This window comes from Narcine bancroftii, chromosome 9 (assembly GCF_036971445.1).
Source record: "Narcine bancroftii isolate sNarBan1 chromosome 9, sNarBan1.hap1, whole genome shotgun sequence".
Classification (NCBI taxonomy): Eukaryota; Metazoa; Chordata; class Chondrichthyes; order Torpediniformes; family Narcinidae; genus Narcine; species Narcine bancroftii.
Window position 1 is genome coordinate 119,555,944 of NC_091477.1, and position 27,800 is coordinate 119,583,743.

The 27,800-nt window shown below is 43.4% G+C and overlaps 1 protein-coding gene across 1 annotated transcript; it reads right to left on the reverse strand.

The window, feature by feature from the left end:
• Nucleotides 1-754: 754 nt before the first annotated feature.
• Nucleotides 755-27,240, reverse strand: LOC138743614 (probable G-protein coupled receptor 149). The gene is made up of 4 exons (XM_069899136.1): nucleotides 26,314-27,240; nucleotides 23,620-23,812; nucleotides 9,310-9,704; nucleotides 755-1,677 (listed from the first exon to the last, which is right to left on the reverse strand). Exons 1-4 carry the CDS (start codon nucleotides 27,238-27,240, stop codon nucleotides 1,102-1,104), a joined length of 2,091 nt encoding a protein of 696 aa, XP_069755237.1. The 3' UTR covers nucleotides 755-1,101.
• Between the last annotated feature and the right edge of the window lie 560 nt (nucleotides 27,241-27,800).

The following is a 27,800-nucleotide window of genomic DNA, read 5'->3' on the forward strand; positions in this document are numbered from 1 at the left end:
CAGTAAACTTCTGAAGGGAGCCATAGCCAAGAAAAGGTTGAGAATGGCTGTTCGAAACCTTTCCAATCTATGCATCTGTTCAAATTTCTTTTGATTATGACAATTGTTCCCATCTCTACCACTTCCTCTGGCAGCTCAGTCCATGTACCCACCACCCTCTGAGCCCTACAGCTCCCTTTTAAATCTTTACTCCCTTAACTCAAATCTATGCTCTCTCTTTTGAGATTCCCATACCCTGGAAAAAAAGGCTACGAATGTTTAATTGTGTGACTCAAGATTTTATAAACCTCTATAACAGTGGTGTTCAACCTGTTTCTTTCCACTCACATCCCACTTTAAGTAATCCCTCCGCCATCGGTGCTCTGTGATTTGAAAGGGATTGTTTAAGGTGGTCTGTGAGTGGGAAGGGAAGGCTGCTCTAGACCCAATTATTACTGAAATATTTGGCTTGAGAAAAATTTTTGTTGGCCTAGTTCCTTTGGAGTTCTGAAACCATGCACATAATGAGTCAATGAGGTATGATTAAAACAGTGGTTTTCAATTTTTTTCTTTCCACCCACAGCCCACCTTAAGCAATCCCTCACTAATCACAGAGCACTGATGGCATAGGGATTACTTAAAGTGGGATGTGAGTGGAAAGAAAAAGGTTGAGAATCACTGACTCAAAGAGTAAACCTCATGTCAGCATTATAGTATGTGAATTACACAGCATGTTAATTCTCAGAATAGTTTTACAAAGTAATGAGGTGGGAGAAGATAAGAATTGTTTTCCCAACTAAGACAAGAGGAAAGAGGTTTAAAGCAAGAGGTTGGAAGTTTCAAGGGCAATTGAAAGGAATAGATTAGGTAGAGGCAGAGAGGTTGTTTCCACTGGCAGAGGAGACTAGAGCTCGGGGCCAACCATGATGCTGTGCCAATTGTTAGTTTCAAATCTGAGATGGTGGGAAAATTTGGCAAATATTTGCAGATTTGGGGAAGGGCAGGGTGATCGAGTCAGGTCATTCAGTCAGCCAAGAGTGGATGAACCTTCAAGGTTCTAAGGAAACACATGCATGTACTCTGTGGTGTTTTCCTTCCGGGTAATGCCAGTTCATGCCCCAATCAACAGTTTTTAGATCTTTCCTCCCGTTTCCTATAGACCTCGTTCAAGAGCTGTATCTCTTCTTGGTAGCCAGATCTGTCCTGGTGCTGTTTGTGGCTGTTCTGCCGATGAGCTTCCACCGTGTCAGGGATGGAGATGCTGATGTCGCTGCCAGAACGGTTGGTGGGGATGAGCAACGAGTAGGAGGCTGACTCGGCCAGGTCCACGGAGACAAAGCGGTTCTCGCGCCGCGAGTAGCGCAGGGACGGTGAACGGGCCTGGGTGGAGGAGGACTGGCTGATGTAGCTTATGATGGAGACAGTGTCCAGAGCCTCCTCATTCTCGCAGATCTCCAGCACCTCCAGGTGGATCTTGACGTTGGTGTCTGCCAGGTTCCCCGGCATATCCTCGACACTGGGCTCGTGGCCCACACTTTTGGAGCGGTACACCTCCACCTTCTTGGCCACGGGGGCAATCTTTCGCCCCTCACCGCTGATTTCGTATGTGGACAGCGAGAGGGTCTTGCCGGTGGAAGGGGCATGCAGCGACACCATTCCTTGAAATGCGCACACTGGAATCGACAGAGCATTGGGTCGCTGGAGGCAAGAACAAAAACATACAATGATAACACATGGAGTAAAACGCAAAGTCTGCAGACACCGTGTTTGTAATAAAAACACAATTCTGGAGAAACGCAACTGGTCAAATAGTATATCTTATATAAGCAATAGTAGTGATACATAATCAATGTTTCAGGCTTGAGTGCTTCATCAAGATATGGAAAAATGTTGACAGGCACCCGAACAAAATGGTGGGGATGGGAGGAGCATGGACCCAAAGGCAGGAGGTAATAGGTGGACAAGGGAGGGAGGGCACAGTATCAAACAGGGGGAGGAGGGATGGCTCTGTGAATGGGGAGGGAATGGAGAGCTAGAGGAATGAAGACAAGGGGAAAGGGAAGGGAGGGAGAACAAAGAATAGGCTGGCAGAAACCAGAGAAGACAATATTAATGCCATCCAGTTGGAGAGGTGGAAAATCAAGTCTTGTTCCTCCAATTTACAGGTGGTTTTGATGGGGTAGTATATGAAGCCATGGACAGACATGCGAGTATGGGAGTGGGGCGCAGAATTGAAATGGTTGGCCACCGGCAGATCCCTGTCACTGATCTGCACAGAGTGAAGGTGATTAGCACAGTGATCTCCCAGTCTGCGCCCAGTCTCTCTGATGTGGAGAAGGCCACCAAGGGGGCATAGATGCCACAGATGTATCTGGCCACAGATACACCAGTGAAGTTCGTGGCTTCACTTGAAAGGAATGTTTGGGTCCTTGAATTGTGGCCAGGGAGCAGGTGTGGGGGCAAGGGTGGCACGTCCTGCAGCCATAGAGGAAGACAGCGGGGGGTAAACACATGTGAGCTGTTGCATTTGGGAGGTCAAAGGTAAGGGAACAATACCCAGTTAATAGCACAGATGTACAGAAGGATCTAGGGAAGGTCAAGCACCTCCTCTGAAAATGTCCACACAAGTAGAAAGGGTGGTAAAGAAGGTACGTGGCATGTTGGCCTTCGTTGGATGGGGCATCGTAATGAAGTCATGTTGGAACTATATAAATCCTGATTTGGCTGTACTTGCAGTGCTGTGTGCAATGATTGTTAGAGTTGACGTCCAGCCTTTCATGACGGAATCCCTACAGCTCCTCCTGAGGTGCCATACACATTTAAGTAAAAGATTTGTTTTCTTTTCACATTGTGTAGCATAAATAATTGTTATGATTTTTTTTTAACGTAGACTGTAGGAGAGAAATACAGAAGAAGCCAAAACTTGACTGCTTCACAGGGAAGGGGACCCATAAACTTTGAGCAGAGACCTGAGGGGCCATTTCTGGAAAAAAAAAATTGAGAATGGCTGCGCTAGACTGACTGCAGGAGTACCCTGATCTCTGTACTGGACATATTGTGACAAACAGAACTTAGTGATGTGAAACATGAAAGTTTGCAGGCACTGTGATTGTAGTAACAGTAAATGCTGGAGGAACTCAGCCAGTCTAAAGCAAAGACCAGGAAGGCATCAGAATAAAGAATGAAGAATGGGAGGGGGAGGAGTCCAGACCAACAAAAGGTATTAATTGGACGTGATAAGAGGAAAGGTGAGACTTGATTTTGACTCTGTGAAAGGAGACAGAGGGAAAAGGGGGGACAGAGAGAGAGAGAGAGAGAGAGAGAGAGAGAGAGAAATGGGGGAAAGGTGGCAGGTGGAAGAAGGTGGGGGGGGGAGAAATTTAATGGAAACCAGAGGTCGATGTTAATGCCATCCAGATGAAGGGTGCCCAGATGGAAGATGAGGTGTTATTTCTCCAACTTGTGGGTGGTCATGAGACCGTGGACAGACATGTCAGTAAGGGAATGGGATGGTGAATTAAAATGGGTGGCCATGGAGTGATCCTTGATTTTGCGGCAGACAGAACTGAGGTGCTCAACTAAGCAACATCCTTGTCTGTATCCAGTCCCTCCGACGTAGAGGATTTTGGTGGCTCTGTCCTTGCTTAGTCCTTGAAGAAGGCCTCATGCCCAAAACGTCGGTAATATATCTTGACTTCCAATGGACACTGCTAGACCAGCTGAATTCCTCAAGCATTTCTGTTTGGAGGAATTCAATGGGTCAGGCAGCATCCATGGAAGGAAATGAAGAATTGATGTTTTAGATCAAGATCCTCAATCAAGACATTCCTCTATCAATTTGTTCTCTTTTTGCTCTAAATTCCAACATCTGCAGTTCCTTATGTGGTATTTTTAAGAACTCAAGTCTTCTTACCGTTTCTGGATTGCATGAATTCTGAATCTGTTTGTGTGTGGCAGGTGAGATTAACATTTATATTCTTCCATGGATAAAAATCAAATCCTGTTAATCTTAAATAAAACATTCAGTGTCCTTTTTCTTTTTAAATAAGTAGAGAATGAAATCCTCCACTGTGATTCTGTGTGGGAAGTGGACACACTTCATAATCTTCAGGTAACAGTGGAACAGGCTTGAGTAGAGATTGGGAAGAGCTTTGTGGAAAGATGTTTTAAATATAATTTAGACATACAGCATAGTAACAGGCCCTTCTGGTCCACGAGCCCGTACCACTCAAAAACACCAATGAACCTCTCACTCAGCAATTGAAAGGTTAATGGAAGCTGATTCAATAGAAGAAGGACCTCACTATTTTTCACTAACTGACATTAATTTTCCATCATTTCGGAGTTCACTGCACTGCTGTGGGTGTGGAGTCACAAGGAAGGTAGACTGACCATGTGCTTCCTTTCCGAAAGGCGATTAGTGAACCATATGGATTTCTCATGCCATATATTGCTTGACTATTCCCCACTACTGATACCAGCTTTGAGTTTCATACTTAAAGAACATGTACTACAGCCCTTCAGCCCTTGATGTTGTGCCAACCTACTGTATATATTCCTACCAAAATTAAAAAATACAAAACCTTCACTATCTCATAACCTTCTATTTTCCTTTTATCCATGTGTCTCCACCACCATCCCTGGCAAGGCATTCTAGGCACCCTCAACTCTCTGTATAAAAAACTTACCCCTGATGTCTCAGTTAAACTTTCTTCCCTTCACCTTATACAGATGTCCTCTGTTGTTTGCTACTTTCACCCTGGGGAACAAAGGTGCTGACTGTCTACATTATCTATGCCTCCCATAATCTTGTAGACCTCTATCAAGTCTCCTCTCATCTAAAGTTCAATCATTTTGGCATAAATTTAGGGAATTTCTTCAAGATTTGTTTAAAATCCAATTTTTGTTAGATCAAAAATAAATTTTGTTGGGTTATACTGCTCCATTTATGGATTTGGGGTTAGATAAGTTTCAGACAGCATTTTTTTCATTTAGCATTCGCTGTAGCACATAAATATGTTACGATTTCTTGGAAAGATGAAGTTGAGATAAATGTAAATTGTTGGCATAATGAGTTGAGGCCCTGTATTTATATGGAGAAAATAACATATAATTTGCATGATAATTATGACTTTTTTGTTAAGATGTGGTCGCCTTATTTGAAATGTATGAATTTAGTAATATCTTAAACTGCTGTATGTATTTTTTTATTTTCTTAATGCTTCCCTTGTGGACTTTGCTGAGGGTGGGTGGAAGGGGATAGTTGTACTTTTCATTTTTATATTACGGACTTGGTAAAAGTTTTTGTTTTGAAAATATTAAATAAAGTTTTTTTTAAAAAGTCTCCTCTCATCCTTCTACGCTCCAACGAGAAAAGCCCCAACTCTGCTAACCTTGCCTCGTAAGACTTATTTTCCAATCCAGGCAACATGCTGGTAAATGTCCTCTGCGCCATCTCCATAGCTTACACGTTCTTCCAATAATGAGGTGACCAGAACTGAACACAATACTCTAAAAATTATTCATAGCAGAGATTTGTAGAGTTGAAACATGACCTCGACTCTTGAAATCAATTCTCCGACTAATGAAGCCAGCGTCCCGTGGGCCTTCTTAACTATCCTATAAACCTGTGAAGCAACCTTGAGAGATGAATAGATGATTTGGACCCCAAGGTCCCTCCATTTTTCCACACTGTTGGGCATCTGTCCATTGACCATGTAGTCAGCCTTCAGGTTTGACCTTCCAAAATGCATCACCTCACACTAATGCGGATTGAACTCCAACTGCCACTTCTCCACTCAATCCTGCATCCTGTCGATATCCTTTTATAACCTTCAACAACATTCAGCACTATCTATTAATCCTCCAATCTTCGTACCATCCACAAACTTACTGACCCATCCTTCTGCCTCTTCATCTAGGTCATTTATAAAAATCACAAAGAGCAGGGGTCCCAGAACAGATCCCTTTGGAACTCTACTTGTCACTGACCTCCAGGTAGAATACGTTCCATTCACTACTACTCTCTGGTTTATTTAATTACTCAAATTTCAATTTATCCAGCTGTATCAATTTAATCCAAACTCTTGTCTCAAGACCTGTGGATACACTCAGCAGCCTAACTACGGTGTCATCAAACCTTGCATGATAAAGGGGTAAGAACCAGGAATTGGGACTAACTTGAATGAGGCAGAAAAAGCACAATGGACAGAATGGCCTCTCTGTGTGGTGCAAGATTCCAGCACCCATGCTGCTTATGGGGAAATTAAAAGCAAAGACTCAAGGGCCACGTTAGCTGTGTTTTTTCAGACATCTCCTTCTGTTGAGGTCTGTCAAGTGTTGATTCAATGGGATGAGGTACCATGATTGCTTCTAATTGGATTGAGATCAACCCGTGCTTCTGTAGAGTTATAAAGACACTCCATGAAAGGTTCGACAGATCATCCAGTTAAAAGCTCCTCTGGCTGCGGAGCTGCTGACAAGTCAGACAGCATTTTAAAAATGATGACTGAGGAATTCTTTGTGGCATGGTTAGACCACAGAATGGTGATGAAGAGGCCAGTATCACTTTAAAGAAAAATAGGGTAGTAGCAACAAAAATATTTGCCTTCTTCCTGATTGCTAAAACATTCTACCAAGGGCCCAAAACAAATATGTGGAAATGAGGAATGAGAAAGATAGGATCACATTAATGTCTTTTCAAACAAGGCTTTCTTCTTTGCAGTGATGAAGGATGAGAGGTGACTTAATAGAGATATATTAGACTATGAGAGGCTTAGTTAGGGTGGACAGGCTGCACCTTTTTCTTAGAGCCATTGCAAATACCAAAGATTTAAGATGAATGGAAGAAAACATAGGGGAGCTATCAGAGGTAAAAGATTGGTGGGTGCCTGGAATGCATTGGCAATGGTGGTGGTAGAGTCTAGTACAATAGGTACATTCAAAAAACTCTGACATAGACATATGGATATCAGAAATATTGAGGCTTATGGTGTGAGGTAGGGAAGGATTAGATTGTTATGGAGTAGGTGGACATAGGTCAGCACAACATCACGAGCTGCAGGGTTGGTATTCTGTAATATACTCTGTATGTTCCATGTTACATTATTACAGACCAGCCAAGCTTTTAGAGGAGCACATTTGCAGAGAGGTAGCAGACAGTTGCAAGAAACATAAGGGTATTTAGGTGATTTCAATTCTCCACTGGACTCCCATATTGTGTAGGGGCTGATGGGAAAGAGTTTGTCAAATCTGTTCAGGAAATGTTCTTTAATCAGTTAGAGAAAATGTAATAGTGAACTTGCTCTTGGGGGATGAGACAGAGCAGCTGGTGGAAGTGTTTGTAAGGGAATACTTGGGATCTAGTGATCATAATGCCATTCGTTTCAAGATCATTACAGAAAAGGATAGGTCTGGTCCTTGGGCCAATTTTGGGGGTATCAGAAAGGATCTGGTAAGTATGGATTGGGCCATTCTGTAGAGGTGTCCTTATTAAGTGGGAGCCCTTCAAAAGCAAAATTTTGAGTGTATAGAGTTTTTAAGTTCTTGTCTGTGTTAAAGGCATGGATAATGGGTACAAGGGACCTTGGCTGTTGAGGCACTGATTGAGAAGAAGGATGAGGTGCATAGCAGGTATGATCAACAAGGAACAAATGACACATCCGCGGGGTAAAAAAATCAGTAAGGCCTAAAGAAAGCAGAGGTAGCTCTGCCAGACAAGGTGAAGGAAATTCCAAAGGGCCACCCACAAATTGGAGGAACAACACCTTGTATTCCATCTCAGCAGTCTCCAACCAGATGCCATCTATATTGACCTCCATTTTCCTTGCTGAGAGTTTGGTTACAATGACAGGTGCATTGGTCTTGGCCTAAAGGACTTTGCTCTATAGATCTTTGCTCTATACTTCTTGGCCTATAGCACTGCACTCTATAGGTCTTTGCTCTATAGGTCTTTGCTCTATAGGTATTTGTTCTTTATGTCTTGGCCTATAGCACTGCACTCTATAGGTCTTTGCTCTATAGGTCTTTGCTCTATAGGTATTTGTTCTTTATGTCTTGGCCTATAGCACTGCGCTCTATAGGTCTTTGCTCTATAGGTCTTTGCTCTATAGGTATTTGTTCTTTACGTCTTGGCCTATAGCACTGCGCTCTATAGGTCTTTGCTCTATAGGTCTTTGCTCTATAGGTCTTTGCTCTTTAGGTCTTTGGTCAATGCATCTTTGGTCTGTAGGTCATCAGGTCTATGGTCTTTGCAATCCACAAGTTTGATAATGCTTCTTAAATGCTGTGAGACATTGAACCCCTCTTCCAAAACAGTTCAGGGTGAGTTTTTTATGCCATTGTTTAATTGGAAGCTGAGACTTACAGACTGGAGAATATAAGATTTAAACTCTCACCTCCACCATACTTGCTGTTTGTCCTTCCTGATTGCGAAAGTGGAAATGAGCCAGGGATTTCATTCCTGTTCATTTACAGCTTGATAGCACATTTAAAACTCTGATGCATCAATGTTAAAGTGAAGTTGTTCATCAATAAAGCAATTTAAAATCACTGCAACTTTTTTGCCATCCAGTCATTGTTGTAAGGTAGAAAAATGCAATTTTAGATCCATTACACAATCTGATAAATAGGGTTCAGATCTGATAGAAGGCAATTGAGCTAAATATTGTCTCTGCCTCTCTTGAGAATTAAGCAAGCAAATCAGCAAATGCTGGGGTTGAGCACAATACACAAAAGTGTTAGAGAAACTCAGCAGGTCGTGTAACATCCATAAGAAGTAAAGGATAAGCTTCCCCCTTCGTTCCCTTCCCTCTCCGATCAGAGATAAATTTTCACTTCCTGTCACTTCTCAGCTCTTTTTCTCTTCTTCCCTCCCAACTGCATTCACCTATAATGTCCTACATGTTAACCTGTGCTCCTCCCCTTCCCCTTCCTCCCTCCACCTTTTTTTTATTTAGGTGCCTGGATGTTTTTGCTTTTACATAACGAAGGTATAACCAAAGTCACCAAAACGTTTGTGACCCTTTACTTCCTTGTAGATGCTGTGTGTCCTGCTGAGTTTCTCTCGCATGTTTATGCACTCTCGAGGGAGTGGTAGAGGTGTGGCCAATTCCAACATTTAAGAGATTGAAACAGACACATTTTGAAAGGTTTAGTGGCCAATGGATTGAACAGTCATGTGGGATTACCTTGGTCGCCATGGACAAGTTTGGCCGAGATGCCTGTTTCCAACTCTATTTGTTTCTAAACCCTGGGTTCAAGATTTAATTAGGCTTCATTAGAATTCATGAGATATGGTTGATGTTCTCTTTACCTTCCCAATACACTCACCTGTCGGGGCGTCCTTTCTGATTTACTCCGGCACCACTCCCAGTCCACGAGTTCTGGTTTGCGCCCTTCCTCCTGCATTAGTTTGCCTTCTGCTCCATCTGGAGAGCAGGCCAGTGAGTCCTTGTCCTGAACTCTGTGCGGCTCTGAGCCCTGGTCAGGCAGAGCCCACGGGGAGCTGTCCAGCAGAGTAGTGGCACTGATTTCAATTGGCGTGTGGCTTGGAGTTTCCTGCTTCCGAGCCGCGAGAAATTTGCAGCAGTCGGTTTGGTGGGCGGGAAGGTTCTGGTAAGAGAGTGACTTGCATTCCTGGCCAATGCAGTTACTTGCTTGCGAGATCTTGTAAACCCCATCGCCTCGTTGCAAAGACAGGTTGAATTCAAAGCCTTTGCGTTGTCCTATTCAAGGAGACAGACCACTATTTATAAGAGGATCTCTGTTGTACCGAACCACACCATGCTTTTAACAATTATTTATGCATTTAATTTAAGGATAACTGTCTAGATTCTAATAAAAATAGAAATGGGGAAAAAAATGGCTCCTGTAACCGGGAGGTTCTATCTGATCCAAACATAACCATTATTTTTGACTAACAACATAAAACCTTTAAAACAGTCTTTCTCAACCTTTTTCTTTCCATTCACATATCATTTTAAGTATTCCCTATGTCACAGGTGCTCTGTGATTCGTAAGGGATTGTTTAAGGTGGAATGTGGGTGGAAAGAAAAATTTTGAAAACTGCTGTTTTAATCGTCCCTCATTGACTCGTCATGTGCATGGTTTCATAACTCCACAGGAAATGGGCCAATAATAATTTTTCTCAAGCAAAATATTTCAGTAACAATTGGGTCTAGAGCAGTGATTCTCAACCTTCCCTTCCCACCTTAAGCAATCCCTCATGTATCACAGAGCACCGATGGCATAGGGATTACTTAAAGTGGTATGTGAGTGGAAAGAAAAAGATTGAGAACCACTGCTTTAAAATATTTAAAACAGTTGATCCAGGGTCTATTATTGTTGGCAAAAAAGTTAATATTTTTAAACCTTAAGTCAAACTTTGGTCACTGTATTTTTGAGAACAGCAATTCAGAAAATGTGACGTTGATTGAGTGAAAAGAGAGATGGACCCTCTTCTGATGAACCATACCAACACTTCAACAATGTTTCTATTTCATGACATCGGCAGGAATGGCAGAACTGTTGACTTGAGTTGTAAGGGTGCACAGATGCTGAGGGGATACTTATAGAGCAGGGATTCGTAATCATTTTTCTTTCCACTCACATCCCACCTTTAGTAAGGAATTACTTAAGGTGGGATGTGAGTGGGGAAAAAAGGTTGAGAACCACCGTTACGGAGGTTCATAAAGTTAAAATGGGCAAGGAAAATGTAAATAGTGGTTGTCTTTTTCTCCAATGGTAAGGTATCTAAAGCTGGAGGGTATTAATTTAGGATGAGGAGGATTTTTTAAACACAGGGTATATGGGACAAGCTTCCAGAGGAAGTGGTAGAAGAGGATACAATAACAGTTTAAATCAGAATTTCTCAACGGAGCCATATGCAGGGGGGGGGGGGGTGGGCACAGCACATCTAAATGGGGGGTTGGGGGGGTGTACAGACCAAAATGTTTTATGTTGTTTATGTAATCAAGTGATGTTCAACCATTTTTACCACCCACTTACCACCTTATGTCATTCCTTACTAACCACAGAGTACCTGCGACATAGGATGCCATAGGTGCTTAGTGGTTATTTAAAGGATGACTTAAGGTGAGTGAGTGAGTGAAAAAAATGGTTGAGAATCACTGATGTAGTCAGTAAGAGAGAAGTACCGAGGAAATTGACTGAACCTGATATGGAAGGAGGGCCCATAAACTTTGAGCAGAGTGCTGAGGGGAGAACTGGCCAAAAAAGGTTCAAAATGGCTGGTTTAAGAGACATTTAAGCCCGGTAAATGGGCAGAAAATGTTGAAAAGGATAAGGGCCAAACCGAAGCAGATAGGGTGAGCTTGTGTTGAAAACTGGGTCAGCATGGATCATAGAATAACAGCCCTGTCGACATGCTGTAAAGCTCCATGACTCCATGACAATATTTTGCCTTTAAATTATTTCAGACAATATCATATTTCTTTCAACTAATGGACATTGTATTTAGGAAAACATGACATTTCAGTTCCCTTTCTTAGTTTAATAGGACATATTTAAGACAGAATCCTGAAAATATTGAATTACATAACCCTTTAACCATTTGTATTCTAGGGAATGTAACCCTGTTTTGCGTCATCACCCATTGCAATGTGAATTAGGATTGGAGGTTGCAAGGTCCTTCTGTATGAACTCACCTTTTGGGAAGACCCTGCATCATCATAACCTGCCCATAATGTAGTTTATCGAATTCCAGGTGGATAATGTGACACATGCAACACAGAAACAAAACCCAGTATGTTTCTTCAATAACTGTAGGGCAGGAATGTGATTGAAGAGCACATCATTAGGAAGGTCATCGGGTTATAGAGGTAAAGAGCAGCAGGTCCTTCAGCTCAACTTGTTCACCTGAGCTACTGTATTCGCATTTACCTATAAACATTGCCTAGCCATGTACCTGTTTAATTCTATCCATCCTCTACAGGTCTCTCTGTCAATGTGTTCCCTTTACTCACCACCCTCTATTTGAAAACTTTTCCCTCAGTCCCGGCTATTAAAAATATTGGGCCGCGCAGTTGGCCTAGCGGTTTCTGCAACACCTTTACAGGGCCAGCAACCAGGACCGGACCTTGGTTTGAATCCCATGCTGCCTGTAAGGAGTTTGTACGATCTCCCCATGTCTCCATGAGTTTTCTCCAGGGGCTTCGGTTTCCTCCCAGCCTTCAAAATTGTACTGGGGAGTAGGTTAATGGGGTGTAAATTGGGCGGCACTGACTCGTAAGTCCAAACTGGCCTGTTGCAGTGCTGTACGTCTAAATTTTAAAAAAATAAATGTAATTATCCCCTTTAAATCTTTCCCTTCTCAAATTAAACCCATGCCTTCTAATTTTGGACACCTCTGCCCTGGGAAAAAAACTGTGAGCATTCACCTCATCCATGTTCCTTGTGATTTTTATATGTAGCTTTGAGGTTACCCCTTAATCTCCTATTCTCCAGAGAGAAAAAAATCCCAGCCTATCCCGTCTTTCCTTATGCCCTCCGGTCCTTGCAGTCCTCTTGTGAATCTTTTCCATATTTTATCCAATTTAATGACATCTTTCCCAGAACCTTAGACAATGCTCTGTGAAATCTTGCAAACCCCTCAATATCATCAACAGTGGAATGAGTAAACCAAACTAGCCTTATTGTGTCATGTTCTCACCTACGGCTCAATTGGAAGTGCTCCTGCCTCTGGGATTATAAGGCTCAGTACGTTCTCTGGGGATGCACTGATTTACCACAGCTTACAAATAAATAAAGAATACACTCACTCGTTTCTTTCAGCATGCCATGAAGCCGACTTTCTTTATTATTCACGAGACACAACGTTGCATTCTTCAATTCCCCAAACATCACCCAGCCAAACCCCTCTGACCTTCTCATTGGCTCACTGCCACATGGGTGATCCTGACACTCTCCTGTCGCTCAACACACCGCACATGGGAGCTATTACTCCCGCATGTCACTCGGCTTACATCAGCAGCGGTGACCGGGACTGCTCCCAATGAAGGAAAGTACACAACTGCAGCGCAAGTCATTTAACCAGGATAACATTCTTCAGGCAATGTGGTAGGAGTGCTGCTGGGTTTAAGTGCCATTTTGCAGATTGGATATTGAACCAAACACCTTGATACTCTCTCCGATGGATGCAAAATACTCCCATGGGACTAATTGAAATAGATTAACTCACTAACATTCTGCTGTCCTCTGAGCTTGCTTGTAATTTAGTGGGCATCTGTCTGGAAAGACTACCTTGAAAAAAAAACATACAGAAGCTTCTGCTGTATGTTGAGATTATGAATGGCTTACCATCAAGGCAATTTTATTCTTCTACTTCGATAACTCTGATAAGCAGTTCCAAGCTTCAGGACAACTGGAAATAATTTTCAGAGAGCTTCCTATTACAAAACTCTGGGATCTTCAACATTAAACACTGCACCAAATTAATGAAGGCAATAATGAATATTATAAGGCAGAACATCTTATGTGAATATGTTAATAATAAAATAAAGCTCATTTCTATTCAAAGATAAAATGAATTTTCTTTCAGGAAATTACTGCCTGCGATTTGCAGCATATAATATTTAATAGCATACAATATTTGCGATTTGGATCTGGATCAGCTCAAAAAATGGCAGATGGATTTTTAAAGCAGAGGGTGGTAGAGGCAGATTCGCTGATTATGTTCAAAAGAGAGTTAGATAAGACTCTAGTGGACAAAGGAGTTAAGGGTTATGGGGATAAGGCTGGAAAGGGGTACTGATAGTAGTGATCAGCCATGATCTGTAAAATGGCATGATGGGCCGAAGGGCCTACTCCAGCTCCTATTGTCTATTGTCTATTGACAAGTGTGACGTGTTGCATTTTGGAAGGAGAAAGCAAGAAAGGACATGCACGCTGAATGAGGGGGCACTGAGGAGTTCAATAGAGCAGAGGGATCTGGGAATATAGATACATAATTCCCTGAAAATGGCAACACAGGTGGTGGAAAGGGTTGTAAAGAGAGGTTTTTGGCATATTGACCATCATAAATCAAAATATTGAGTACAGGAAATGGGATGTTCTGTTAAAGTTGTACAAGATATTAGTGAGGCCAAATTTGCAGTATTGTGTGCAGTTTTGGTCATCTAACTACAGGAAAGTTATCAAGATGATTGAAAAGAGTGCAGAGAAGATTTGGTAGGACATGACCCGGACTTCAGGAACTGAGTTCCAGGGAAAGGTTAAACAGGTTAGGACTTTATTCCATGGAGCGTGGAGGAATGAGGGGAGATTTGACAGAGGTATTTAAATTTATGAGGGGGACAGACAGAATAAATGTAGGTCAGCATTTTCCACTGAGGGTCAGTGAGATACAAACCAGGGGATATGAGTTAAGGATAAAAGGGAAAAAGTTTTGGGGAAATATGAGAGGGAATTTCTTCACACAGTGAATGGTGGGAGAGCTGCCAGCTGAAGTGGTGAATGCAGACTCAATTGTAATGTTTAAGAAGAATTTGGACATGGATGGGAAAGAAATGGAGGGCTATGGACTGGGTGCAGGTCAGTAGGACTAGGCAAAAAGAAATGGTTCAGCACAGACTAGAAGCGTTGAAGGGGCCAGTTTCTGTGGTTCTAAAACACAATCAAAACAAAATCTTTCTGTACATTACAAGGTGTTCATTTACCCATAAATCCTAAAGTGTAATCACTAAAAATGAAGGACAGATGACTATTTTTAAGCTCATCCAATAAGATCTAGCAGCAATTGGGGAATAAAATATGTTGCATGTTCAAGAGAGCGCTATACAGCAATTGTAGGGTCTGAATTAACAGAATAATCTGTGACAGCTATTTTCATCGGGGCCTTCATGAATCATAAATCATTTGCATGGTTTTTTCTGTAGTCGTTAGGAGAGAAGTGCAGAAGAAACCAAAACCTGACTGCTTCATAGAGAAGGGGACCCATAAACTTTGGTGAAATTCCTAGAGGTGGGAGTGGGGGGGGGGGGGGGGAGAAGGGATGGAGAAGGGGGGCATAGCCGAAAAACACTTGCGAATGGCTGATCTAAGCAACTTAAGCAATTTTTCATCAAGACCATTGAGCATTTCCCCCTTGGTCTTCCCTGATAGATCTTGCTCCTCAACCTAGACTCATTAATCCAGCCGTGGTATTTCAGCCATTGACAGAGGGAATGTTATGAGGCTTTAATGACACCAAGTTATTGATTGCATTTGTTAATGACACTTTGAAATTCAGTAGATTGCTACATTTTCCACGATAACAGATTTTACTTCAATTCCCGAGGGTAATCCATGATAAATAGGATGTATATATTTTCTAATTTCCTTCTGATGGGGAAAGAGGCCATTCTAAATTTAAATTTATACATACAGCACGGTAACAGGCCATTTCGGCCCACCAGTCTGTGGTGCCCAATTTACACCCCATTAACCTACAACCCCTGGTACATTTCAAACAGTGGGAGGAAACCGGAGGCCCTGGGGAAAAACCCACGTAGACACGGGGAGAGAATACAAACTCCTTATAGACAGCGTGGGAGCCTTAGATTCAATACTGGCCCACAGAGAAATTCCATTCCCTACTAATTTTCCCTGCAGCCTATTCTCCCCACATTCATATCCACTCTACCACCCAGATTCTCCCACTCACCTACAGGCTAAGAACAATTTACTGTGACCTAGTCGCCCACACACATTTTGGATCGTGGGAAGAAGGAGTATCTGGAGGAACACAAGCCTGCAAACTTCGCATGGACAGCACCGAAGGTTACCCCAGATCAGACAGCAGTTATAGGAGCTGGTTTGAAGAGATTCATAATGCTGTTCTTGAGATTCAAATTTTAGTACCTAAAAGGCTGGTTGAGAATTGATTGCCTGGTGCAATGGAACAATCATGGCATTGCAAATGATTAAAGAAATCATCCATTCCTTGCAAGACACTGCAGGCACCAGCTGGTCCCTCACAGCACGCAAATAATCATTGCCCATATATGACTGACTAATGTAAAACTCTACGCGCTGATCAGTATCCAAACGCTTTGAGAGAAATATCCTAACAAGGCAGTTGATAAAAAACGTCTTTATTCCTCACTGTCAAACATTTGCTGCTCCCAGCATTACCCATCACAAATATCCTTTCTTTGCATTTTCCCTCTAGCTCTGAAACATTGTCTGAGGTGAAACAAATCTTGTGTTCCTATGTACACAGCCCAGTGTATATAACATGTGCAGGTAAGACATTTCATTCAGTTTGTAATGAGGTTGTTGGATGCAGCTGTTGCGAGGACTTTAACAGATGGCAATCTCACATGAGGGAATCGGATCATGATCAATAATGATTTTACACCATGCGACATAAATTGCTAATGTGATATCGGATTTAACGTCAATACACATTGCAAGGGTGCAGCACGATATCAATTGGCCTATTTCTTTAACTGAGAAATGTGCCACATTTACCTTCATTGTCTCCAAACTAGGACATGGTGTGCATCTCAGTCGTGACCCAGATTTTGGTCGTCTGGGACAATTGGTGGTGAGCGCCGTCAGATTTTTTAAAAATGTTGTCGGTTAAAGGAAGGGTCAGCGAAGGCAAGCCAAGGGCAAAGGCCGTCTGGAACGTTGGCAAAGTTCAGTTCCAACGATGTTGTGGTGGTAAAGGAAATGGCAATCACAGTTCTGTCTGGGCACCCTCCAATTGGATGGCATTTACAGCGACTTCTCCGGTTTCCATTAGTCTTCCCCATCTATCCCTATTTCTCTTTTCCTCTACGTTTTTCTCTCTTTCCTTTCCCCTCTGTCCCCTTTCCTCCTGATCTGCATTCACAGAACCACTTCAATCAATTCTCACCTTTCCCCTCTTGTCCTACCCATGTCCTACCCATGTCCAATGTGCCCTTTCTTTCCCTTCTCCCCAGCTTTTTATTAATCCAGGTGCTTGTCTGTTTTTCACTCGTTCCTTGAAGAAAGGCTCAGGCCAGAAACATCTGTTATACCTCCCGTGGACGCTGCGAGACCTGCTGGGTTCCTCTGGCCTTTCTGTGTTTATACTGCAAGCACAGCTTGCAGTGAGAGAAATAATTGTAAATCTGAGCCAAAATAGCTATCAATTCCTTATTAGAAAGAAATAAAAAGAGGGAAACCATTGGATAAAAAGAGAGAAAAATAGGCAGGGTAAATCCCCAGGGAAAAATCATCACATGCTCAAGGACATTAACGTGAGTGGGGTGGGGGGAGTTTAATGGAGATGTGTGCGATTATTTTTTTAACAGAGGGAATACAGTTAATGGTACACAGTTCCCTAAAAGTGGAATCTCAGGTGGATAGGGTTCATGAAGAGGGCCTTTATAAACCAGAGCATAGAGAGTAATAGTTGGGAGGTCATGTTGAAATAATTCAAGGCATTGGTGAGGCCAAATTTGGAATATTGTGTTCCATTCTGGCCACCAAATTATAGGAAAGATGGGAACAAAATAGAGAGAGTTTGGAAGAGATTCACCAGACAATACCTGGGTTTCTAAACCTAAGATATAGAGAAAGGTTAAATAATTTAGGTCTTTATTCCTTGAAACATAGAAGACTGAGGGGGGATTTGATAGAGGTCTTTAAAATTTTGAGGGGGATAGATAGAGTAGATGTGGATAGACATTTTCCATTGAGGAGAGGGGAGATTCAAACAAGAGGACATGAGAGTTAGGGGTGAAACTTCTTTACTCAGAGAGCGGTGTCTGTGTGGAATGAGCTTCTGGTGGAGGTAGTGGAGGCAGGTACAATATTATCTTTTAAGAGAAATTGGGATAGGTATATGGATGTAAAAGGTATGGGCAGAATGCAGATTACTGGGACTAGGAGAGTACAAGTGTTTTGGCACAGACAAGAAGGGCCATGATGTCCTGTTTCCGTGCTGTAATTGTTATATGGTTACAATAATGCTGACATTACTTCTAAGGTGCAATTCACTAAACTTAAATTTTCAGTACTGGTGGTGCAGTTAAATTACTAGACTAGTAGCCAGAGTGCTGCCTGGATTCGAGAACGTGTTTTGTGAAGAAAGGTTGCGTGAGCTAGGGCTTTTGCTTCTGGGGTGATGGAGGATGAGAGACAAATTAATAATGGTGTATAATATCATGAGGGCATAGATAGGATGGACAACCTGCACCATTCTCCCAGGATGAAAATAGCAAGTAGCAGAGGGGAGATGTCAGGTGTGCATTTTTTACTTAGAGAATAGCGCGCGTCTGGAATGCAGTTCCAGGGGTGGTGGTAGAGGCTGGTAGAACAGGGACATTGAAAAGACTCTCATAGGTGGGCACATGAATGCAAGAAAAATAGAAGGTTATGGGTCTGAAGTAGGAAAGGATTAGATTATAATGGAGAAGGTTGGCATAACATTGTGGGCAGAAGGGCCTGCATCATGCTGCAGTATTCTATGTGCTACAAACTTCTCCCCAAAGGCTCCACCAATGGTGCCCTTTCACTGGTGAATAGTTTCTGCTTCATAGATTCTTCATTTTTACAGCTTTGCTCTAAAACTGGGATTATTTCTGATGATATCTCCAACTTTAGGAGAGAAAAAAAATCTTCATGTTTTTTTTCTCCAATTCAAAATAACTTGCAGGGCAGTAAATGGAAAAGAGGATTGGCCCGAGTCAGAGAGATATTTCACTTCTCGTTGATGACGTTCATGTTTGCTTGTTACTGCTGTGAATGCAATATTCCTGGTGAAACCAATTCTCTTTTGATAATGTGGCCACTTCAGGCAAATTGTCTGCAACGCTTCATGGCTTTTAGGTAAATGGATTTATATGTGAGGGCCTTTACATCTGAGAGATAACATCTTTATCCATTTAATCTATTCAGAGGCTGTACAATTATGGGAATCTGTGTGTTTACCATTATTGGTGGGCACCCTCTAGAATATCTCCACCCAGCTACTTGTTTCAAAACATGATTGAAAACCATTAGTCGCAAGGAAGCAATTTATTTTCTGGCATGGTCTGTCCATGGAGTGAAATTGCAATGACTATGGCCCATCTTAGTTTGAATGACCTGCAAGTAAATCTCCATTCACACTGCGGCCTGAAAGTGGGATCATCGGAATTATGAAGATGACCTGGAGTTTCGTGAGGGGAGAGCAAGTGTGGGGAAAGTCAATTCAGCACCAGACATTCTCCATGATTTTGAACGCCAAGGGGCGCTGGACCAAGTGGTGACTCTCTGTCTTCTTTACAGTAGACAAAGTCAAAGAATTTCAAGTATGTTACATTCTAAATGTAATATTACATGACAATAATGGAACCTTTCCCTTTTTAATGGAGAGAGCTGTGCAATTTATGGTCTGAATTTGCAATCTAAAGAGTGATTAAGTTAATAGTTTTATAAGTGCTACAATGGGCTGGATGCTGTTACTTCTGCAAGTGGGGGGTTGATTTTAGGTGAAGGCAGATGCATGAGAAATGCAGGACACTTGTCATTGGAAGTGAATAGCGGTGTTAGAAGGATGTCTGTCATTCCCCTGCAAATGTGGATTATGATTACCATGGGGGTTACAAGCAGAAGAGCAGAGGAGCCCAGCGAGGTGCTCAGTGGCCGATGGACTCACACAGGCTGTGGGCTGCAGGAGACTGTCTCATGGGAACCAGGTATCGGTGCTGGGGTTCAAGAGGAGGTTGAAGGCGAGAACTCCTGAAGGGCCTTGGGTGCTGAAGGCTTCCTGATCGCCTCGAAGGTTTGGATCTGGAACTCGCGATCGAGCAGGAGTTCGTGCGGCTGGGGGAGAGCAGGAGGTGAATCCACGGACACTCAGTAACTCCGAGGGAACTCTCTTTTGCCTCTCCTTCTGGCACTGGTCATCACTGATGGCAACTCTTTGTCTGACTAATAGCAGACAGAAGGCAATTTTGTGTCGTACTACATGTTCTGTACTATTACATGACAATAAAGGAATCTTGAAGCCTATGTACTCTTGTCATCTGATGATGTATTGCTACAACCTTTAGGATACATTTTAATAATTATAATCGTGAACTTACTTGTCTTTAGACCTCTAGTGTTTCTGAAGATTTGTGAAGCAATTATATCTTTTTTTTCATCTTTTATTCTCCTTCTGGGCATTGATTCTAATTCTTAGGTGGAGTCCACCTTATCCAGCTACCTTCACTCCTCGGAGAATGTTACCAGATATTGCAGCTGTTTCACAAAGTTTGATGAGGATGTTCCAAACCAGCAAACACAGCTCACAGCAAACTCATGGATCTTTCCTTGGCCTCACTACTCCCTACAATCTTAGCACCTTGTATTTTACATTGCAGATTTGACACCACTGAGTAATCAAATCGCTTCCCTGTGGAACCTTCTTTCCCCATTACAGGAAGGATGTGGACGCTATGAGAGGGTGCAGAGGAGATTTACCAGGATGTGGCCTGGGTTGGAGCATGTGTCTTATGAGGCACAGTTAACAGAGCTGGGGCTTTTCTGTTTGGTGTGAAGAGGATAAGAGGTGACCTAATAGAGGTCTACAATATTATGAGAGCCATAGATAAGGTAGACCTTATCTGTGCCCTCTGGTATTTACTACTCTTGCCTTTTTCCTAGGGTGAGATTAGCAAACATCGGAGGGCATCTGTACAAGAGGAGGGGGAAAGTTTAGGGGAGGCATCAGGGACTACACAGAGTAGTAGGTGCCTGGAATTTATTACCAGGGGTAAAGGTGGAGGCTGGTACGATAGAGATAGATAAAAGACTCTTAACCAAATACATGGATGCAGGAAAAATAAAGGGTTATGTGTGTGAGGTTGGGAAGGTTTAGATTGTCGAATAGGTTCATTTAGGTTAGCACAATATTTTACTAGATTTTAAATCTTTGCGCCTCATCACAATTGTTGGTCTGGACTCCTCTCCTTGCCATTCTTCAGTCTTCACTCAGATGCCTTCCTGTGTTTTGCTTATTCCTTGAAGAAGGGCTCAGACCTGTCCCGCAGGGTCAGCACCAGAATGTTTGTTAAAGGGGGGCATTAGCAGATTAGAGATGGGTGGGCAGGGCAGGATCCGACGTCAATGATGGAGGGGTGCTAATGTTGGAATCTAGGGGCTAAAATATCATGGAATAGAGGACTATGTAACAATTTTTATATTTACTTCATGGTTAAGGGAAAAGTATAAGGTAATTAAGTGGCAATCACAGCATGGAGCAAAGTTGGCTGAGTACAGGAGGGGTAGAAGTGTCCTGCTCCCAAAATACAAAGGAGAGGAAATGGATGAAACGATTTAGGAGGAATGCTCAAACGGAAGGAGGTGGTGAGTAGCGCAGGAGACACAGGCCAGACCAGAACAAAGAGTATCCTGTAAGAAACAAAGGGAATGGAAAGCCAGTCTAGGAAGAAGATTAAGGCATGAGGAGATGTTAAGGAGAACAGAAGAAATTGGCCAGACAGGAACAGAACGATGATTGGAAATATCTGGGGCAGGAATTGATTTCTGGTCAAAACAATAGGATGGTCTGATCTGGAAGGTTTAAGATAAGAGGTCTACACCCGAGATAAATTGTAGAATAAGGAAATTGCTGGTGGTATACTTTATGTAAAAATCTAGCAAAGGAAGCCAACTTTTGTTCTGTATGGTAAATTGTAGCTATATAAACTGAGCAGACTGGACAATAGGGGTCAGTCTTGGGGAATAGCTCACTGTGCAGGTGACCTATGAACTAACGACTGAACCAGAGCTCTGTTAAGTTTTATTCTTGTGCTGTATAATAAACTGATTGTTGAACCGAATACCTTCTCCTATCACTTCATTCAACGAGCACGCTGGACTCAGACGACACATAAATTAAATTGAAGGTAGGGTAAAGCTAGAGTCCGACACTAGCATGAACCTACCTGCTGTTGAGGCCATCCCTCCGACGTGAAACAGGAGGACGCTCTTTTTATTGCATCAAGCAGTACTAGATGCTACTGTCGCTTGACACATGCTAGTGACATGGCTGGGGCTGGGTGGAGAGTCTCTAGCGTGCGTCAACCTAGACACTACTGATGTGGGAGGGAATGGGACGGGTCTGATGGCCAGGGATGGTCGCGACAATATGGGGTTGTGGGCAGAGCACCTTGTTTGGGGGGGGGGGCACAGCACCTCATTTAGGGGTAATGCTCGTGGATGCCCCCCCCCCCCGGGTGCCGACCCTGCTAACCCGCATTGGCCTCATCAGCCACCTGCAGCAGATGTAGTCAGCCCCCTTCCTAAATCTTTGTTCGCAAAGTCAAGCCATGAAGATAGTATACAAGACTCCTGTCATCACACTTCATCTCACCTGGCCTTTTATTCATTTCTTCCTCATGTGTTACTGATTTCCTCTATCTGCACCATCCACCTCAAACTGATTCCAATGGCAGTGATGTCTACATTCTAGTCAATGTCTGGTCAAACATTTCACCCATGTTCACAATCACATTTGCATTGTCCTGAGTCTAGGTTTGGGTCAGAAATGACCAATGTTTATTACAAACATAGAAATGCTGAAGGAAGACTTCAGGCCCAAGCCTTTATTTAAGGTACAAGTAAAATAGCAGGCAGGCACCTGAAGAGATACAGAAGGATCAGAGCCAGGACCAGCAGGCTGAGGAACAGCTTCTTCCCACAGGCAGTGGGAATGCTGAATGACCAAAGGAACTGCTCTCACTAACCATCCGAGACTTTCATTTGTACAAAGCAATATTTATTTATTTGTATAGATAAAATACGTCTCCTGCATATGCATTGTTTGTCTGTATGTCTGGTTGTGTGCATGTTTTGCCCCGAGGACCAAAGAATGCTGTTTCGTCGGGAAGTACTTGTACAATCAGATGACAATAAGCTTGACAGGAATAAAAGGCCAGGGAGAAGGAAAGAAAGGGCAGGGGAAAGAGTACAGTCCAATAGTCAAAATGTGTCAGTTTTTTTTGTCCAACTTTGTTTCAGATCTCCACTGACAGGAGAGAGTAGGAGATGCTTTAGGCCAATGCCATCAGCCCCCGGGCCACAAAACTGTGCATGTCTATGTTCTACTCTCTCTATCCCTTTTTCCTCTGTCTCCTTCCCTCCCCCCCCCACCAGCTCTGCATTCACAAAGTCAAAACATCCCCTCCCCCAATCAATTCTCACCTTTTCAATCCATGTCCAATGATCACCTTTGTCTCCTCCTCTTACAATCACAGCATCTGTAGAGTTTCCTGTTTTGGGCCAATGTTTATCACTGAATGTCAAGTATCAATTTCATTAGTTGAATTTGTATCAACATGATAAATAAGTGTTATTGATCTGTTGACTCAACAGTTCTTGAGACCAAGAACCTGCATTAAATTAAAAGGATAAAGGCTCTCCTTATAACTCACTTTCTCAACTGTAGTTAGACACACCCTTTCATTCTCTTTCTGAATGTTGGAAAAATTATCCTTGTAAAGGGTGTTTTGCAAATTAAAGTTGCATCAGAGTGCGATGGCACTGAGAATTTCCATGGGGAGTGATAATGTTTCCCAGGCATACATGGGAGATTCATAATTATCTCTAATGTTAAGGCGTTTGTTCTAATTGCAGAAATCAGCCTCCTGGCGTATGTTGGCAATTCACTTGTCACTGGCATAATCCAACATTTCTTACCTTTGGCTGGTTCGGAGGCCACAGCATACAGACTTTTTTTGCAGTTGATGATGCAGCCACACGGCAGATGATTCCATCGTTCAGACAGCACAAAGAGTGGCGTTATAGCCGCTGCAAGTAAGGTCAGGATGAAGCCCAGAGACTCGAAGGGCACGTCCTCGGGCTTGGTGACATGATAGACTAGCAGTTGCATCTGCGGAACACAGGGGGCGTATTCAGCCGTGGAATCATTGTCCCGAAAGGACGGCACATGGCAGACCCGGAAAGCATGGAACCGTGTTCAGTGGGGCAGTTTATACAACCTGCTTCAGTTAAAATAGATCTTGCACTTTTAGGGGTGGGTAGGGGAGAATGGTTTCTCCCAATTGTACAGAGAATTACCACAAAATAGAAAAGACATAGATGAAATATGAACATCCAATTTTAAAAGGCTGCAAAAACAGAGCCCGCGATTTTCACTCAAACAAACAACTGTTGAATGTCTGTAGAGAGGGTTGTTACTGTGGGGAGGGATGTTAATGCAGGGAGGGGCGTTACTGTGGAGAGGGGTGTTAATGCAGGGAGGGGGATTACTGTGGAGAGGGGTGATACTGTGGGGAGGGGTTTCACTGTGGGGAGGGTGATACTGTGGGGAGGGTGATACTGTGGGGAGGGTGATACTGTGGGGAGGAGTGTCACTGTAGGGTATTACCATGGAGTGGGGTGTTAATGCCTGAAGGGTGTTACGGCAGGGAGAGGCGTTACTGTAGAGAGGGATGTTACCGTTGGAAGGGAAGTTACTATAGGGGCGTTTCTGCGGGGAGTGGTGTTACTGCAGGGAGGGCTCTTACAGGGTAAGGAGGATTGTTACAAGTATGTTGCTTGTTTTAATGTTGTTTGGGAAAACCGATGGAATTCGAGACTAATAATCTCCACACATCACTGATGTGGCTAAAATCATTTCTGAAAACCAAGCAGCAAGAAGGATGTCAACGATTCAGGGACTGACCAGTGGAATTTATTCGAATTGTCTCAGTGATTGCCTCATTAAATATGTCAGACACAGTAGGATAGAGTTTTGCAGACGATGGTTAGGGATCAAGGTGGGACGAGTGGCAGTTACTCTTGTTGCTGAGGGGATTAAAGTGGGTTTTAATAGCAATCCTCATTGTGGTTTTAATAGAATAGGGAGAATCTGTTTCAACTGAAATGACAGAAGAGTAAAGAGCTAAAGATAGATTACACTAGAACAGTGGTTCTCAGCCTTTTTTTTCGCTCACATTCCACTTTAAGTAATCCCTAGGCCATAGGTGCTCTGTGATTACTAAGGGATTGCTTAAAGTGGTATGTGGGTGGGAAGGGAAGGTTGAGAACCACTGCTCTGGACCCAATTGTTACTGAAATATTTTGCTTGAGAAAAATGGTCATTGGCCCATTTCCTTTGGAGTTATGAAATCGTGCACATAACGAGTCAATGAGGGCCGATTAAAACAGTGCTTTTTAAACCTTTTTCTTTCCACCCACACACCACCTTAAGCAATCCCTTACTAATCACAGAGCACCTATGGCCTAGGGATTACTTAAAGTGGTATGTGAGTGGAAAGAAAAAGGTTGAGAACCACTGCTAAAACTTGGGGACATGGCAGAGAGGTTAGTGGGAGTTGATTGGTTGAGATGAAGAGGAACAGCTTTTCCCAAGAGAAGCCAGTCTGTGGAATTCTCTGCCCAAAAACAGGGGGGATGACCCCAATAAATATAAAGACAAATATTTTAATGGTAGAGAAATTAAGGATTATAGGGTAAAGCCAGGTAGGTGGAGATGAATCCACGGTCAGATCAGCCACGATCTGATTGAATGGTGGAGCAGGCTCAATGGACCAAGAGGCTCCTAGTTCTTCAATTTTTTTTCATTCAAACACCCCATGAGGCCAGGTGTGGAATGGAGATTCTACAGTAGCTTTCTAAAAGGAAGTTTGCCGTGAGACAGGGTGCGCTGTGCCGGTGCGAATCCTCACGGCCATGTATATTTGCCGAATGTGAGTCTTTTATTTTTCGTTTCTAAGTGTGTGTGTTGAAATTTCGCTGGTTTCATGAACAATGGACGGCAGATCCAGAGTTTTGCGCCGAATTTGTCATTTAATTCTGGTGGGGAAAAGGGCGGCTTAATGTTTCTTAGCTCATTCCAAGTGTCTACTCCTAACCCGCTTTTGGAAGTGTCTGATGGTTAATTGCAGATAAGGAATGGCCCGTTCAATGAGCGCAGGCACAGGGTGGTAAGTAAAAAAATACTGGAGAAGTTCTGCAGGTCAACAGTGTCCTTTATGTAGCAAAGATAAAGATACATTACCAACGTTACGGGCTTGAGAAAGTATGAGAAAAAATACACGATGAAAGCCTCAAGCCCGAATCGTTGATTATAACCCTTTATACTTTATAAAGTATACTGCTGAGTTTCTCCAGCATTGTGTTTTTACGGGGTGGTACAGGAATAATTATGTATGCCTGTCACCGATGCGATACAATTAAGGTTTTCCCTGAAGAAGCGATAGATTCATTACCTCGCGCCGCTGTTAATGGGGAACCCAGTTTACCGTAGAATCACTTTTATATGTTAGTTGATGAGTTAAACCTATTGCGGACACGTACCTCCAGGACTAAAGGGTGAAGGCAACAGATATAGCTTTAGGGTTAAGTAGATAGATAGCAGATACATACCATCAGAGGTAGCCACAGTACAACCTTAACCATGGCTAAAATCAGGGCAAAACGCTTCTGAGCGAAGGTGACGGCTTGATCCACGGATCCGAAGCCGCCGCCTGGGCATGGCCGTGAGTGGGGAGTCTCAGAGCCACCCTGAATATCGTTGCTCCAGTCTGTGCCAGTCTTTAAAGTTCGGTCCGCAGGGTCCTCCGAAACGGAGACTTTATTGGTCGGAGCTCCACCGCCCTTCACTTCATAGTTGTCGGGTGAGATCGGTCCCTGGTATTGCCAATCGGAACAAAGCAGTTTATAGATGAGGGGGACGGAGAAGACGATGAGGACAAAAAAACATGCGGAGTATAACCCAAAGAGAAACGGCACGTAAGAACTTTTGTGGTCGACAAGGCATCCCCAAGGGGTTAGGATGTAGGAACCCCATCCAAACACTGGCAGCAGGCAGACAAAAAGGCTGAAGCCCCAGAGAATCACCAGGAGCCAAGACATGGGGACACTTGACTGGCATCCTTTGGATCGACCGGAGCGTCTGATCGTGTAATAGTTATAGATGACAATCAAAGAAGACTTGAGAGCGCTGGAGACTCCTTGCATCAAGTAGAGAACTGCCGCCACGGGGCAGCCGGGGGTCGGGGCTAACCCCCTCGTCCACTGTATGGACACGAAGATGGTCAGCGCGACCACGCAGAGCAGGTCATCCGCGGAAAGCGAGGCGATGACCAGCACCAGAGGGTTCTTGTTCCTTGTCCTGTGCAGGCAAACGAGGGAATAGACGCTGCCCAGCAGGATGAGAGCGCCGAAGAGAAGAACGAGACAAAAGATGAAGAGATTCGCCGATGTGGAGCCGGCTGGAGAACCCGGCGTGGGACTCCGATCACTGTCCGACTGAGTCCTGTTCAAGGGCCACATTACTGGGCTATCAGACATGGTTTTCCACCCCGTCTCTCCTCTCGGGAATTATCCCTCAACTGAAAGCGACCCGACACCCTTCGCCTCCGTTCTCATGCCTCAAGTGATCGGCGGTCCCACCGAGCAGACGCCGGGGTCGCTGTCCTTTTCAGGTGGTACTGAAACGCGGCTCGCTCTCACTTGCTTTGTCCTGCGGCTGAGTTGGGAGCGCATTGATCCTCGGGTGGACAGTTGTTTATATCACCATTCTCCCTCTCTCTTTGGTGAATTAGACACTCAGCAGTCTGGCAATTCTTAACAAAAAAAGCTTTTACGCGCGCGTTTAATAAAGGCTCGATGGAGCCCACGTTTGCATGGACTGAGACGAGGTTCTGGCGGCGATCTGACGCGCCCAGGTTGCGTCATTGCCGAATCCACATACAATCTTTAACCAGGAGATTCTTCGCTGACGATTGCACGTGTTTGGACAAACTTACTGCATCTTCTGCTTGAAATGTCGCCGCCAATGATTTGCAGTGAAGCTGGTCTCTGCAGTTACCTTGGCATTGAACAGGCTTTCAAAGAACTCTGGAGATCAA

What these genes read in the sequence shown, in the direction of transcription:
- LOC138743614 (XM_069899136.1), bottom strand. Translation starts at nt 27,240, where the DNA reads ATGTCTGATAGCCCAGTAATGTGGCCCTTGAACAGGACTCAGTCGGAC. An exon ending in TACTGTGGCTACCTCTGATG is followed by an intron (nt 23,813 to 26,313) that starts GTATGTATCTGC and finishes TGTGTTCCGCAG; the next exon opens with ATGCAACTGCTAGTCTATCA. An exon ending in GGCCTCCGAACCAGCCAAAG is followed by an intron (nt 9,705 to 23,619) that starts GTAAGAAATGTT and finishes CTCCTTGAATAG; the next exon opens with GACAACGCAAAGGCTTTGAA.